This window comes from Pseudorca crassidens, chromosome 3 (assembly GCF_039906515.1).
Source record: "Pseudorca crassidens isolate mPseCra1 chromosome 3, mPseCra1.hap1, whole genome shotgun sequence".
Classification (NCBI taxonomy): domain Eukaryota; kingdom Metazoa; phylum Chordata; class Mammalia; order Artiodactyla; family Delphinidae; genus Pseudorca; species Pseudorca crassidens.
The window spans coordinates 61,610,018-61,627,872 of NC_090298.1; the positions used below are offsets into that span (position 1 = coordinate 61,610,018).

The 17,855-nt window shown below is 39.6% G+C and overlaps 1 protein-coding gene across 2 annotated transcripts in view; it reads right to left on the bottom strand.

Moving 5' to 3' along the window:
• TBCA (tubulin folding cofactor A) overlaps positions 1-16,862 on the bottom strand; it is a 102,151-nt gene extending 85,289 nt beyond the window's left edge. Inside the window, exon 1 of one of the 2 annotated variants that reach the window (XM_067731059.1) lies at positions 16,656-16,862. In XM_067731059.1, the coding sequence (XP_067587160.1) occupies positions 16,656-16,847 (192 nt within the window). In that variant the 5' untranslated portion in view covers positions 16,848-16,862. The remainder of the gene's footprint in view (positions 1-16,655) is intronic. The other variant, XM_067731060.1, reaches the window with a different exon arrangement.
• Positions 16,863-17,855: the final 993 nt, after the last annotated feature.

Here is a 17,855-nt window from a genome sequence, read left to right on the forward strand (position 1 = left end):
CATTCAACAATGCTGAGCACCTAGTATATACTAGACAGTATGCTAAATGTACAAACATGGAGAAAACAGTTTTGCACTTCCAGAAGCTCAAAGAGGTGTACAATACTTCTAAAAGTATGATTAGAAGAACACCTATAATAGAATTATGCAAAGGCATTGTAAAACGTACAAATTCTTGGATCCTGCCCCACACTTACAGAATTAGAATCTTAGGGGGTAAAGCCTGAGTAAATGTGTTTTTTAAAAGTTCCCACGTTAAAATTAAAAATTAATTAAATGTACCCAAGTTAATTCTTTTACATAATAATGTTTGAGAATTATTGTTATAGTACAGTAGTTCTCAAACTCTTTGGTCTCAAAATACTTTTAAAAATTACTGAGAGCCTATGATTCTGATTGGCACTAATTCCAACATATGAGTTTTTTCCCCCCACACCAAGCGATTCTCTGACACCAGTTAGGTGTCCTACAATTTAACTCAATCCTGACACTATCTACTTAAAGACAGTACCAGATTCCACGGATTAAGGACTCAGTTCCACAAGACGCACCCACTTTGGATGCCAATCAGAAGCCCAGGTTGTTACCTATGCTTCTGACCGACTGGCTATAAATCAGAGGTTCCCAGGAACCACTCCCTGACTTGGATTAATTTGCTAAAGCAGCTCAAAGAACTCAGAAAACCAGTTTACTCACTGGTTTACAGGTTTATTACAAAGGATATTAATCAACAGACAGATGTACAGGACTGGGTCCCAAACACAGGAGCTTCTGTCCCTGTGGAGTTTGGAGCTCAACATGGTGGTATGGATGTGTTCTGGTTCACCAATCTGGAATCTTGTCCTTTTGGGATTTTATGAAGGTTTCATCAGAGAGGCAGGATTGATTAAATCACTGGCCATCAGTGACTGATTCAACCTCACGGCACTTTCCTCTCCCCAGAGGTCAGGAGATGGGACTAAAAGTTCCAACTTTTTAATCATGGTTGGTTCCCCTGGCAACAGCCCCCATCCTTAGGTTACCCAGGTGCTTTCCAAAATTGTCTAATTAACATAAGACAACTTCACTACTCTCATCATCGAGGAAATTTCAAGGGTTTTAGGAGCTCTCTGTCAGGAATGGGGAGGAAGACGAAATATATATCTCTTACTATAAATTACAATACCACAGGACCTCAAAGAACTTTTGGTTATGTGAATTATATATATTAATATTTACTGTATTAGAAATTAAAACTGGGAAATCACAAAAATATTTTAATTAAAAATGTAGTATTTGTTAATTCACTTAAAAACAACAAAATAGGGGCTTCCCTGGTGGCGCAGTGGTTGAGAGTGCGTCTGCCGATGCAGGGCACACGGGTTCGTGCCCCGGTCCGGGAAGATCCCACATGCCGCGGAGCGGCTGGGCCCGTGAGCCATGGCTGCTGAGCCTGCGCGTCTGGAGCCTGTGCTCTGCAACGGGAGAGGCCACAACAGTGAGAGGTCCGCATACCGCAAAAAAAAAAAAAAGAAAAAAGAAAAACAACAAAATAAATGTACATGTTAACAAAAATAACCTATTTTATGAAAAATAACTATATTTTCCAAAATGAAAAAATTTAGTGAGAAGAATGGCAATGCTTCACATTTTTGCAAATCTTTTAAATGTCTAGATTAACAGAAGCATCTGGATTCTTATATCTCCTTCTTCATTATAATCTGTTACAATATCACATATCATTAGTCTTTGGAAAACTCCACTATACAATTTTGTGCAAATGAAAGTGAAAAAGGCAAACAATATCTCAGTATTACTATGAAAATAACTTTGACCTTGCAAACACCCTGAAAGGGTATCAGAGACCCCCAGGGGCCCCTGGACCATACTTTGGAAACCAACAGTCTAATGAAAGCAACAGATAATTACAGTAATCCCCCCTTATCTGAGGTTTCAGTTACCCCCAGTCAACTGCAGTCTGAAAATATCAAATGGAAAATTCCAGAAACAAACAGTAAGTTTTAAATTGCATGCACATTCTGAGTACTGTGGTGAAATCTCATACTGTACTGCTTTGTCCCACCCAGGATGTGAATCATCCACACTGTATACACTACCCACTCGTTAGTACAGGAAAAAACATAGTAGATACAGAGTTTGGTACTATCTGCAGTTTCAGGCACCTACTGCAAGTTTTTGAACATATCCTCCATGGATAAGAGAAGGCTACTATACAAAGTTCTTTGAGAACACAGAGAAGGGAGACAGACAGGAAACTTCTGCAGAGGTGGTGACATCTCCTGAGACTTGAGCCCAAATCCTTACACACTAGGTAGGCCCTGTAGGATCTATATCTTCTCCCTCCTACTTTTCAAGGTGTCTCCTACCCCTCCTCCTCTTTCTCACTTGGTTTCTCCTCCTCAAACTGGCCAATCTTTCTCTCTTCTTCAAGGCTTTGTATCTACTGTTCTTTTGTCTGAAAGGCTCTTCCCCCATACAGTCCATGGCTCTTCTTGGCCATACCTGGCCATCATGAAGATTAAGGACAGCTATACCCTTGTATACCTGTAATCCATTCAGGGCCCATTCCTTAGAAAATTCTGCCTTATACTAACTGTTATATATGTGCACTAGAAGCCATATTTAACAAAGTACATGGTAGCATCATTTGTAAAAGTGGAAAAAAATAAAACAAAATATCCATCAACATGAGAATGAAACAAAACACTAGTAAATTCACGCAACAGAATGAATTAGAGCTGAATGTTTCAACATGAATAAATCTCGAGAACAGTAATATGCACAAAAAGTAGGCTAAAGAAAGATTCCTACAATATGACACTACTTATAGTTTTTAAATTCTAAATTAATCTATATTTTGATAGGTAATACACAATTCAAAATTATAAGAATTTCCTCCCATCCCTGTCCTAGTTATACAGTTTCTCTCCCAGGGACAACCAGCGTGACCAGTTTCCTATGTATCCTTCCAGATATATTTTATGTTACACAAAAATATAAGTGTTGTTAAGTGTGCAGAATACTTTAATATGGTTCATGTATATCTACATATAAAATAGAAGTTTAAAAATATGTGTGGAAATGATAAAGACCAAATTCAGAATAATAATCACTAAGAGGCAAAGAAGAAAAGGAACAAACTCAGAAAGGGGCACTTCAAATGTACCTGTATTGTTTCATTTCAGGTTTATTGTGTTTTCTCTAGATTTTTTTCATACATGAAATAAATTTTGTTCTTCATAAAATAGATGAAAAGGATCAGATTTGAGAAAATAATTAGTTTGGTGTCAGACGGAGTTTGAAACCAGAGCATACTAAGGACATAAATTCAATACTTTAAATTAGTCTAAAGCTCAAGAGAAAGCTGGAGATTGGGGATTTATATAAAGAGATACTTGCAGTTCTAAGAATAAATATTTAGATATATGCACCCTATATAACAGAGCACAAGTTCCCTAAGGACTGGGCCCAAAACTCTGCCATATTACGTTCCCCTGAAATATCACCTACTGCCCATAATGAGATTTCAATTTACCTATATCCTTACTATTTTTCTTAGCTTTCAAAAATAACATCCTGGTATGGGTGAGCCTATTTATGTAAGTAACTTAACAATAGGCAGTTACACCACACACACAAAGACACACACACACACACACACACACACGTCTATTAAATTAGAATCAAAGAGAGACAGTGTTCTGGTTAGTTCTAGGTAAACTACAAAGCCTTATTTATTTTTTAATTAATTAATTCATTCATTCATTTTTGGCTGCGTTGGGTTTTCCTTGCTGCATGCAGGCTTTCTCTAGCTGCAGCAAGTGGGGGCTACTCTTCATTGTGGTGTACAGGCTTCTCATTGCAATGGCTTCTCTTATTGCAGAGCACGGGCTTTAGGCACGTGAGCTTCAGTAGTTGTGGCACACGGGCTCAGTAGCTGTGGCTCATGGGCTCTAGAACGCAGGCTCAGTAGCTGTGGAGCAGGGGCTCAGCTGCTCCGCAGCATGTGGGATCTTCCCAGACCAGTGCTCAAACCCGTGTCCCCTGAACTGGCAGGAGGATTCTTAACCACTGCGCCTCCAGGGAAGTCCCTCAAAACCATTTTTAGATTGAACTTATTAATAATTAAAAATGTTTCTAGGGCTTCCTCGGTGGCGCAGTGGTTAAGAGTCTGCCTGCCAATGCAGGGGACATGGGTTTGAGTGCTGGTCTGGGAATATCCCACATGCCGCGGAGCAACTGAGCCCCTGCTCCACAGCTACTGAGCCTGCGCTCTAGAGCCCGCGAGCCACAGCTACTGAGCCTGTGTGCCTACAGACCATGCTCTGCAACAAGAGAAGCCACCGCAATGAGAAGCCTGCGCACCGCAAGGAAGAGTAGCCCCCGGTCACTGCAACTAGAGAAAGCCCGCGTGTGACAACGAAGACCCAATGCAGCCAAAAATAAATTTATAAAAAAGTTTAAAATGTTTCTACAATAGACTATAGTTTCCTTTCTAGGTAAGAAAAAAATCCTGCGAAACTGTTAACTTTTAAAGAAATCCCTGATATAAATATATTTTCTTATCTTTCATTTCTCCAATAAAAATACTATCCTGACAAAAGTCTTTGAGGACTGTGATTACTTGCAGCTGTTTTATTGCTCTTTTTTTTATAAATGTATTTATTTTATTTCATTTCATTTATTTTTGGCTGTGTTGGGTCTTCGTTGCTGTGCACAGGCTTTCTCTAGTTGCAGCAAGCCGGGGCTACTCTTCGTCGTGATGCGCGGGCTTCTCATGTTGCGGTGCACGGGCTCTAGGCATGCGGGCTTCAGTAGTTGCAGCACGTGGGCTCAGTAGTTGTGGCTCGTGGGCTCTAGAACTCAGGCTCAGTAGTTGTGGCTCATGGGCTTAGTTGCTCCATTGCATGTGGGATCTTCCCGGACCAGGGCTCGAACCCATGTCCCCTGCATTGGCAGGCGGATTCTTAACCACTGCGCCGCCAGGGAAGCCCTTTATTGCTCTTCTGAAGTTTAACTGGAGTATTCAGCAACCCCTCTCCTTTCAAAATCTCTCACTTTTAGTGATAAAAGCAAACTTCAATTATAGGAGGGGGAGCAGACTCTTGAGCTGTTCCCCCTCATATAACTGACCTCTTTTCTGGTTTTCTCCATTCCTCAACTCAATTAGCAAATATGTATTAAATGTCTGTTTTGTTATAAGCAATGTATTATACACCATTCCTCTGGTCCCTAAAAAGATGAGAAGAACTGCTTGGCCTTAAGAAAACTTTGTATATCTTACATAGTGCAAAGTCCTTAGAACTTAACGTCCTAGGTTTGAGATGAAAATTACTGTACTAGTAACCTAAGTTGAATTACACTTCAGGAGAATTATAGGTCTTCAAAAGCTTCATAGAGTACAGACATATTTCAGGCAATGGATGCACATTAAAAGCATGTCATTTTAGTACTGTTCAGAAGCTGAGGATCATTTAGTGAAAAAATAGATGCCTACTTGTTTATAGACAAATAAACCCTGAGTTAAAGCATATGTATACACATAAGGCTCCATAAAATATTCCTTTAGCACAGGTGAAAGGATATCAACAACAAAGGGGGAACTCAATAAAAAACAAAATATTAAGAAGGATTTGAAAATAATTATAATCTAGCATTAGCATTGTAGGGATGTCTTCTGACAGTTTTGGTGAATCATTTATAGATTTTAGAATAAGGGCTCTTAAACACTCACTCACTTGACGACTCTTCCCTACGATAAACTTTATGGAAGTGCAGTAAGAGGGAAACTGGCCTTGACACATTGTGTTCTCTACATCTGCGTCTCTATTCTCGCCCTGCAAATAGGTTCATCTGTACCATATGTCTAGATTCCACACATATGCATTAATATACGATATGTTTTTTTTCTTTCTGGCTTACTTCACTCTGTATGACAGACTCTAGGTCCATCCACATCTCTACAAATGACCCAATTTCGTTCCTTTTTATGGCTGAGTAATATTCCACTATATATATGTACCACATCTTCTTTATCCATTCACCTGTCATTGGACATTTATGTTGCTTCCATGTCCTGGCTATTGTAAATAGTGCTGCAATGAACACTGGGGTACATGTGACTTTTTGAATTATGGTTTTCTCAGGTTATATGCTGGGTCATATGGTACTTCTATTTTTAGTTTTTTAAGGAAACACCATTCTGTTCTCCACAGTGGCTGTATCAATTTACATTCCCACCAATAGTGCAAGAGGGTTCCCTTTTCTCCACACCCTCTCCAGCATTTATTGTTTGTAGATTTTTTGATGATGGCCATTATCTCAGCAAGATCTTTTCTGACCCACCTCCTAGAGTAATGAAAATAAAAACAAAAATAAGCAAATGGAACCTAATTAAACTTAAAAGCTTTTGTACAGCAAAGGAAACCATAAACAAGATGAAAAGACAACCCTCAGAATGGGAGAAAATATTTGTAAATGAAGCAACAGACAAAGGATTAATCTCCAAAATATACAAACAGCTCAGGCAGCTCAATATCAAAAAAACAAACAACCCAAATCAAAAAATGGGCAAAAGATACAGTATTTTTTAAGGTGTTAAAAATACAGGGTCACTGATATAAACAGAGATATTTTGCTGGGGCTTCAAAGCAGGGAATCAACATCTCAACAATTTAAAGAAAAATGGGGCTTCCCTGGTGGCGCAGTGGTTGAGAGTCCGCCTGCTGATGCAGGGGACACGGGTTCGTGCCCTGGTCCGGGAAGATCCCACATGCTGCGGAGCGGCTGGGCCCGTGAGCCATGGCCGCTGAGCCTGTGCGTCCGGAGCCTGTGCTCTGCAACAGGAGAGGCCACAACAGTGAGAGGCCCGTGTACCAAAAAAAAAAAAAAAAAGACAGCAAGGGACTTCCCTGGTGGTTCAGTGGTTAAGACTCTGCGCTTCCAATGGAGGGTACGTGGGTTCAATCCCTGGTCAGGGAACTAAGATCCCACGTGCCGTGTGGCACGACCAAAAAAAAAAAAAAAGTTTAAATGAAAGCAAGTTCCAGGGTCTCTCTTGGAGAGACTACACTGTTTATACTTCTACAGAATGATTACGATGATAATAATGACAGCAGTTAACATATACTGAACGTACATATCAGGCATTTGGGCTTAGTGCTTTAAATGATTACCTTACAATTCTCTGAACAACAGTACAAGAAAGATAATATCATTAACCCATTTTCCAGCTAAGAAAACTCGGGCTTTTAAAGGTTAAATAACTTGCTCAGGGTCACCTATGTAGTAAGTGGAGCCTGGGATTCCATCTGTTTAACTCCAACTGCAGCAATAACTATACTACTATGCTGTCACATCATAATTGATTCAGTAGCTCCCTACTGCTTCTCAGGTCAAAAATCCTTATAGAGTAAGGCTTCATCCATGCCTTTGTTCACTGGAAGGACTTCTGTCGAGCATTTATTATATGTCAACACCATACCAGGTGCTTCAAAGATAGAGGTTCTGAGTGAGGCTGCTAAATAAGTGATCTTTGGATCAGTCATTGTTATTTTAAAATGAGCTCTATTTGGGCACATTAAACAGAATCACAGTTGGAATTATGTTCTTGTATAATTGTATTATTGGAAATGGAATGTTGGAATAGGAAGACTACACATCTAAGCATTTATATCCTAAATAGTTCTGGACTACTATTTTTTTAAATATCTTTATTGGAATATAACTGCTTTACAATGGTGTGTTAGTTTCTGCTTTATAACAAAGTGAATCAGTTATACATACACATATGTTCCCATATCTCTTCCCTCTTGCATCTCCCTCCTTCCCACCCTCCCTATCCCAACCCTCTAGGTGGTCACAAACCACCTAGCTGATCTCCCTGTGCTATGCGGCTACTTCCCACTAGCTATCTATTTTACGTTTGGTAGTGTATATATGTTCCTGCCACTCTCTCACTTTGTCACAGCTTACCCTTCCCCCTCCCCATATCCTCAAGTCCATGCTCTAGTAGGTCTGTGTGGACTACTATTTTTAACAAAATTTTCCAACCTGGCTTACTACAAATTTTTAAAATTTTCTATCAAAAAAAAATGCAATGAAAACACAGAACACACCTACATGCACACACAGGGGTCGAAAGATCTTTCATTTCCACATTCAACTTGCAGAATAATACAGGTTGTGCTGGGACAACCATGGTCATGAGTGACCTTAGCTTTCCTCCTTTCCAGCTTAAAGAGACATCTGGTTGCCAGCTGTGTAGCTCCTACAAGTCAATGCTTGCCAAGTAGTTGGCAGAAGGTGGGGAAGAGCTGACCACCTGCAATCCATTTTGACAGTGACTCTGACCATCACTTTGGAGACCTGGATACATTACAGACATTCCAAAAGGAGTTGGCTAAATTTCAAGGTAGGAAGTTGGCCATTTTGGCTGAACTTACTTTAACTCACATCAAAGTGCTATGATGTGGAAGAAGAGAATACACGAAAAGGTACAAAGCTACTAAAGCTTACAAGAATAATTTACAAGGCTATGTCCCTAACCTCTCCCAGACACTGTCCACAATATTTCTATCTATAATTACTTTAAAAAGGGGAAGCGTATATACAACTACAGCTAAACGGGTAAAACTACATCTCCATGTCTATGTAAGTACATGTGTCATTCATATTTTTCACTTTTATGTCAGTATAAAATATATAATCTGCATACATATACATAATGTACGTCACTATAACATGTATTATATATATAAATATGTTTGTCACTATAACATATATTATATATATAAATATATATATTTAACTGTGGCGATTTTACTTACCTTTTATGTTTTTTTATGCCTGCTGTACAATATATATGTTATATATATCATACACAGTTGTATATTAGAGGTATAGGTGTAAACAAACTTAGGAAGATGCCACAGTTTGGAAAAGGTGCTTGCTTTATTTAAAAAAAAAAAAATCAATACAATTTCCCCACAGATCCATGATGTAAAATTCTATAATCAAGCCTTGTAGATTTGTAATTATGGTATGTCAGCTACATTTAAACAAGAGTGTTAAAAGATTGTTAAAGTTAAACTAACACAATTGCAGTGTGAATTGTCCTAGTCTCATTCTAATCTACTGGTGTCACTTTCATTTAATCAGAGGAAAACTATGGGCCAATGTCAGTGCTATTTCCAATGCCCTAACATTCTTTGTTCACATTGGATTTTAAGCCATTACCAATCTAAAATGGTTATAAAAAGATATATTTCAGAAAGCATTTTAATGAATTAATTCATTCACCAGTGGACATTTTTAGCAGGCTTTATTGAAAATAAGTTGGCTTTAAAGTTATTAAATAACCTTTTATGTTAAATGAATGAAAACATTTTGTTCTTGCAGAAGAATTTCTTGAATTTACCATAAATACAGCTTAAGAAGAGAAAAACCCTTATTTTATAAACAGAAATCATACTTGGAAACTTATGGTCGACATATGTCATTTAGCTGAAATAACATATCAGCATTTAAAACATCAAGGCTATTTTTTTCTTCTGCTTTAGTGAAAAATGGGGGAAAGACAGTATCTTCAAAAAATGGTATTGAGAAAACTGGACAGCTGCTACTTTCTCATACCATATACAAAAATGAACTCACTATGGATTAAAGACTTGAAAGTAATACCTGAAACCATAAAACTTCTAGAAGAAAAAATAAGCACTACGCTCTTTGACGTCAGTCTTAGCAAGATCTTTTTGGATTTGTCACCTTGGGCAAGGGAAACAAAAACAAACAAATGGAACTAATCAAAGTAAACACCTTTTGCACAACAAAGCAAAACTATCAACAAAATGAAAAGGTCACCTACTCAACAGAAGGTATTTGCAAACATATATCTGATAAGGAGTTAATATCCAAAATACACAAAAAACTCTCATAACTCAAGATCAAAAACACAAACAACCTGATTAAAAAACAGGCAGAGTACCTGAATAGACATTTTTCCAAAGAAGATATACATATCGCCAACAGGCACAGGAAAAGATGCTCAACATCACTCATCATCAGGGAAATGCAAATTAAATCTACAATGAGCTATCACCTCACACCTGTCAGAATGGCTAGTAGCAAAAAGAAAACAAATAACAGGGCTTCCCTGGTGGCACAGTGGTTAAGAATCTGCTCCGGGAAGATCCCATGTGCCGCAAAGCAACTAAGCCCATGCGCCACAACTACTGAGCCTGCGCTCTAGAGCCCACGAGCCACAACTACTGAGCCCACGCGCCGCATCTACTGAAGCCGGCATGCTCTAGAGCCTGTGCTCCGCAACAAGAGGAGCCCGCGCGCCGCAACGAAGAGTAGCCCCCGCTCACCGCAACTAGAGAAAGCCTGCGCATAGCAACGAAGATCCAACACAGCCAAAAATAATAAATATAAATAAATTTTAAAAAAGAAAACAAATAACAAATGTTGGTGAGGATGTGGAGAAAAAGGAACCCTTGTGTACTGCTGGTGGGAATGTAAATTGGTGCAGCCACTATAGGAAACAGTATGGAGATTCCTCAAAAAATTAAAAATAAAGCTACTATACAATCCAGCAATTCCACTCTTGAGTATTTACCCGAAGAAAACTAAAATACTAATTCAAAAAGATATATGCACTCCGATGTTCTCTGCAGCACTTACAACAGCCAAGATAGGGAAGAAACCTAAGTGCCCATGAACAGATGAATAAAGAAAATGTGATTGATATATATATTTATAATTACTTATACATACACACACAATGGAATATTAGCCATAAAGAAGAATGAAATCTTGTCATTTGTGACAACATGGATGGACTTAGAGGGCATTATCCTAAGTGAAATAAATCAGACAGAGAAAAACAAATACTATGTGATTTTACTTATATGTGGGATCTAAAAAACAAATGAACAAACATAACTAGACAGAAACAGAATCATAGAGAGAACAAACAGGTGGTTGCCAAAGGGGAGGCATGTGGGGGAGAAGAGAGAAATAGGTGAGGGAGATTAAGAGGTACAAACTTCCAGTTACAAAATAAATGAGTCACAGGTATGAAAGGTACAGTGTGAATACAGTCAATAATTATGTAACATCTTTGTATGGTGACAGATGGTAACTAGACTTATCATGGTGTTCATTTTGAAATACAGAAATGTCAAATTACTATGTTGTATATCAGGAACTACCACAGCGTTGTAGGTCAATTATACTTCAAAAACAAAAAAAACTCATAGGAAAAAAGATCAGATTTGTGGTTACCAAAGGTGGGGAGTGGGGGAGAAGGGGAATTGGATAAAAATAGTCAAAAAGGTACAAACTTCCAGTTATAAGGTAAATAAGTACTACTAGGTATGTAATGAACAACATGATAAATATAATTAACACTATATGTTACCATGAAAGTTGTAAGAGTAAATTCTGAGTTCAGATCACAAGGAAAAAATTTTTTTCTATTTCTTTAATTTTGTATCTATATGAGATGATAAATGTTCACTAAACCTATTGTGGTAATAATTTCATGATGTATATAAGTCAAATCATTATGTTGTATACCTTAAACTTATACAGTTGCTGTATGTCAATTATATCTCAATAAAATTAGAAGAAAAAAAATCAATGCTGTATCTTCTACTTTAGAGAAAAGTATTTTCTAAATCACCAATAATTTAATACAGGAAAAAAAGCTTCTCTGTCGAAACTTCATATTTACAGGATGCATTTAAGTTCTAAGTAAAGTACAACATTCAATTCACAGTTGTACTATCAACAAATAGTCTCCAAATAATCACAGCACACACAAAACAGTGCTATGTTAGCTACTTACGTAAGTACTAATACGAATCACCCTGGTTTGCTTGGGACTTTCCCAACTTTAGCACTGTAGGTTCCATATCCTGGAAACCCTTCTGTCCCAGGTAAACCCAGACAACTAATGTCAGCGAGACATTGGGGGGCGGGAGGTGGGGGAGATTTACAGTTCTGCACTGGAGAAGAAGAAATTTGGAGTCATATCTGGTAACTCCTTGCTAGGGCTGCCAGATTAGCTGTGCCCAGTCACATATAAGTAGGTCTAGCAATCGGGAACATGGATTCAAATCTTTATTTTTATTTTTATTTTTTCACACACACATACACACTTTATTAATTTATTTATTTACATTGAAGTATAGTTGACTTATAGTGTTGTGTTAGTTTCAGGTGCACAGCAAAGTGATTCAGATATACATATACATATATATGTTCTTTTTCAGATTCTTTTCCATTATATGTGATTACAAGATATTGACTATAGCTCCCTGTGCTATACAGTAGGCTCTTGTGTTTATCTATTTTATATATAGTAGTGTGTATATGTTAATCCCAAACTCCTAATATAAGCCCTTAAATTATCAAGGATGAACAAAAAGGAGGCTGTGATTATTTCAATAGAAAACTCGAGTAAATCTGACCTTGCTTAATACTGTCTGGCATTGATCATTCAATTAATCTCAGTAAACTTAGGTCAGGTGGCTATTCCATGCCAGGCACTGAAGACAGCAGTGAACAAGACAGTTTCGTCACTGATGTCACTCCCAGTCTCAAGGGAAGATAAGAAGATAAAGAAAAATATTCCAGTGATGTTGGTGTAATTTGGTAAAGGATATTCAGTCTCATTTGTTAAATATTTGTCAAACATCAAATCTTTAAAAACAGCCTGCAAGACCCAAACCTACCAACTAATACCCATTAACAAGGAGTCACATGTGAACACAGGCTGCTGCTTGAAGAAACTTGTATATTACCCAGCCCCTAGTGCACACATATCTCTAATTCACAGCCAGAATTAGCCCTAGAAAAACAATCCCATTGCAGGGGAGGAGATATTTGACAAGTCCTACGAGTCAGGAACTCAGTACCAAGTCAGACTCATTGCTGTCTAACTCTCACCTTACAAGCCATTCCTAGTAACTGGACTCTCCTGTTTCTAGGGGTCTAACCTCTCTCTTGAAATCTATTTCAGGAAATCAGATCCTTTGCCTTTGTTCCCATGTGAAATAACAAAGTTTCTCTAGGACTAGAGCACTGTGAGGCTTCTGCCTATTTCCTTAGGGTCTAAAATCACCATTTTGCCAACATGCTGAAATGCGCATCTTCCACTCATTGTTTGATCTCTCAGTTGCCAAATACCACCTTTTATTTATTGCCTGTTTCCATACTCCAGTAATATTCCATCTGCCTGTCCACATTTCTTTCTAAAACCCACTACAGGGAACTTTCAGATCACCTGAAGTATTTTAGCAGATTTGATTAGACGCTAAACTCTAAGAATCTACCCTCCCAAGCACACAGCCTACCCAAACTGAACTCTAGGACTAACACCTAGAATATATTTCTAAATGGTTCTGAACTCCTGGAAAGAAAACTGAAGGAATTCTGGGCTTGAATGACTTTAAATCTCTTTTTCCAAATAGAAGTTGTTACTTCTGAAGATAAATGAGGTGATGGGAAATGAACATCTTGACTAGAAAAAAGGTGCTGAGAACACAAACTGAATTTTAGACCACTGCTTTAAGAAACCAATGCACAGAATGCCGTTCACAAAACCAAGAACATGTCTGAATCATGAAACTAACTGAGAAGTCTTTGAAACTAAATTTGGAGGAGAAAAAATGCATACCTTTTTATTATAAAAAATGTTTAATATATATAGATAAGAATATAATGAAGACCCATGACCATTCATCCCCAACAATTATTAACGTGTTGCCACATCTGCCTCATCTATTTTTTTCCTTTGCTGAAGTATAATGTAGAATTTTAAAAAAAACAGGATACTAAGGCAGAAGATGGAAGGAGTCAGAGTAAAATAATTTTCAAGAGAATGTAACAGGAGAATAGGGAACAATATTTATGGATTTAGAGAGTTATCTACCAAGGCAAAATATGAGTAATAAGCAGCTAAAATAGAAATTTTAGGTTTTTTAAAAACCATATCTCATTTCAGTATATATGGGAAAGCTCTACACCAAAATGTCAACAGAAAAGCCATGAAAAAAATGTACGGTAGGCATTTCCATTAATTTATAAGCAATTTGAGATATTATGAAGTAAATTATGAGGGGATTTCATAAAAATGATAAATTTACTTATGTATGAAGAATCAAAATTAGTGTGATAATGCTCTATTATTGAAATAAAATGAAAACAAAACTTTATTTCCAAGCAGTTTCCATAAGTACTTAAAAATTTTTGAAAGCCTGAAAACTTAAATTATTATCTAAATGAGTGTGTCTTCCCACAAATAACAAATGCTGGTGAGGATGTGGAGAAAAGGGAACCCCTGTACACTGTTGGTGGGAATGTAAATTGGTGCAGCCACTATGGGAAACAGCATCGAGGTTCCTCAAAAAACTAAAAATAGAACCACCATATGATCCGGCAATTCCACTCCTAGGTATTTATCTGAAGAAAATGAAAACACTATTTCGAAAAGATACATGCACCCCCATGTTCACAGCAGCATTATTTACAGTAGCAAAGCTATGGAAGCAACCTAAGCGTCAGTCAACTGATGAATGGATAGAGAAGATGTGATATACGTACACACACACACACACACACACACATATACACATGACAGAATACTACTCAGCCATAAAAAAGAATGGAATTCTGCCATTTGCAACAACATGGATGGACCTACAGGGTATTATGCTTAGTGAAGTAAGTCACACAGGGAAAGACAAACACTATATGTTATCACTAATATGTGGAATCTAAAAAATAAAACACACAAATGAATATAACAGATCAGAAACTGACTTACAGATATAGAGAGCAAACTAGTAGTTACCAGTGGGGAGAGGGAAGGGAATGGGGTAGAATAGGGGTAGGGGGTTAAGAAGTACAAACTACTACATATAAAATAAATAATCTACAAGAATATATTGTACAGTACAGGGAATATAGCCAATATTTTATAACTTAATGGAGAATAATAAAAATTTTGAATCACTGTTATACACCTGAAACTAATATTGTAAATCAACTATACTCAATAAAAAAGTCATTTCTCATGACTTTCCCTCTAAAGCAGTCTTCATTATACCCTGGTACTTCTGCCAAATAGATTTATGAAAATGACATAACCAAAGTAAGTCTAACAAAAGTGAAAGCAGAACTTGGGGGTAATAGGGCAAATTATATTTTCAGTTACACATCTCAACTCCCCTTCTATTACCACACGTTTTAAAAAATACTCTTCTGGGGGGCACTGTAGCTTAAAACAAAAGGTTGTAGATCAGAAACCCTAGTGCTTTTCCCTGCTCTGCCACTAACTAGCACAGTGACCCCGGACAAGTTTACTTTTCCTATTTTAACTTCATTAAACCTCAGTTTCTCATCTGTAAAATGGGAATACAAACCATAGTATTAGTTAACATTTACTAGTACTTACCACATACTGTTAAACAGAAGAGCAGGCATTTTTTGGAACAACTGCACGAGGCGGGTACTTACTCCATTTTACAAACCAGGAAACTGAGGCACGGTGCAATGTAATATATTCAAAAATACATAATATATGGCAGAATCAGGACTGGAATCCAAGCAGTCTCACTTCAGAAAAGGCTGTACATTTCACTACTACTCATCCTATCTCCTTACCGCCTTAACAATAATGACAGCTTCTGGAAAGCACAGTGCAATGCTGTGCTAAGCCGCGGAGGCAATATCTTAAAAAGTGAATTTATTCTCCCCTTTGCCTTGTCCTTCCTCTGGTGAAAATATCAACACAGGGAGGAAAGGTGGGCAGAGGAAGAAGCCAGAGAGCTAGGATTAGACATGTTTACTGCCAAATAACCTGCTTCTTCAGAAAGCTGTTCATCTTTTCTCTTGGAATGCCTCATCAAAAGTTTCATCTTTTGGGGTCTGAACAATAAAGGCCTAATAAGCACTCCAGTGTCTCACAGCAGTGAGAACGACGGCGAATTACAGGACTGGCCTACACAGGATAGTTACTTGAACAGCACCCCACAAGCTCCGGGGCGAGCCTCGGGGAAGCTAGCCGGGGAGTGAGGCCACAGAAGTTTGTCGAGTGTGCTGGAAGTTCACACCGCAGTTCTTCGGACTGCGAGTCCCGCCTGCCATGTTAGATGACAGGGCGCCCGCAAGGTCCCATTTCTAATGAGGGCCGGGCTCGCAGCGACCCCCTAAACTTCACAACGGGCTCGCGCGTCCACGTGAGCGCAGGTAATGGACCGGAAGCGCCCCCCACCAGCCAGGTTCCGCAGGGAGACCCGGGCGGCGCACTCGGAGATACGACCCCAGCCCGCCCCGCCCTCGAGAGCCGGGCCGCCGCCCCTCTGCCTCCCCGACTGCGGGCGCCGGAGGGGTGGGGCCGCCGCGACCTTCACCGCTCCGCGGCTGGGTTTTGGAAGGGGCAGGCGCGGGGAGGGGAGTGCCCCGGTCCGGTGACTTGGGCACCTGCGCGCCCCCTCCGTTCCCGCCTCGTCGCCACCGGCCGCGGCGCCCCAGTTGAGGCCTGGAGTCCGGGGCCCAGCTCGGGCCTGCGCTCCGCCCGGCCTCTCGGGCCGCCAAGGGGCGAGGAAGAGGAGGCGGCGGCAGCTGCGCCGCTCGTGGCTCCTTACCGCTTCACCACGCCGGTTTTGATCTTGATCTGCCTCACGCGAGTATCGGCCATGGTCCCTCGAGCGCCGCGGGAATGAGTGGCGGAGAGCCGGGTAACCGTTGAGGGAGACTAAGCGAAGGAAGCGGGTCTGTAGGCGTAGCCGGCGCTGGCCGGCGCGCATGCGCACACTCCGGCGCGGCGCGGGAGCCATGCTGGCGCTGCCGCCACACCCGCTGGGCGTGGGTCTAGGGTCGCGAGCCAAGGGCGGGTTACCACTCACCCACCTCCACCGAGCTTCCCGCTCGCAGAACCTGGCTTGTCTATCTCAAGTAGCCCTCCTTTTTATTGTTGAACAGCCCTCCTCTTAGTGTGAATACAAGTTACACTTTTCCCGGTCTCCACAGCCCGGGCGTTTGCGGAGACTTGTGTCTCCCCGGATAGACTGGTTTGGCCATGACATTGCTTTGCGAGATTATCCGCTGAAAGGACGGAGTGACCTAAAAATTGAAGATATTTTCGGTGTCATTATCTTATGTCAAATGGGGTAAAATGATGCAGGTTTAAAGAAATAAACTACCGTCATGCACGCAGTTAAGAAACTCCTTACCCTACACCTCAGACCTCTGCAGACAATGTTTGTGGATAAATGCACCTAACAAAAAAAACGACTATAGGACTTATCCAAAAATCATTACCTCTAGTAAATCTTAAATATCCAACTTACAAAAATTGTGTGGCATAAAAAAGCTTGGGCTTCGTGGTCAAACAAACCCACTGACCTTTGGTATTAAAGGGGTTTTACCCTTTAATAGCTAACTGACACTAGGCACATAGGACACTTAACCTCGCTGCTGAGGTTTTTGCCTTGTATGCAAAATAGAAATAATGTCCACTTTACAGAGTAGATATGAAGGTTAAAGCTCAATGCCTGACATAATACTCAACAGCTTTTGACTATTTTATATTTTCAAAAAATGTGTCTATTGCATAAAATGAAACAAACCTCCAGTGAGCCCTGGCAACCTCTTCCCGGCGGAGTCCCCCAAGGAACGCAGGGCAGAGCCTCCTTCCTTTTATAGTTTCTTGGTATCATTCTTAAAGGCCTCTCTTTACCCTTCCCTACACTTGATTCACTCCTTCTGGCTTTTGTGACTAGCTCTGGACAGTTCAAGACCCTGACAGTTCAGGAACCTTAGTATAAATCCAAGATCAAAACCCA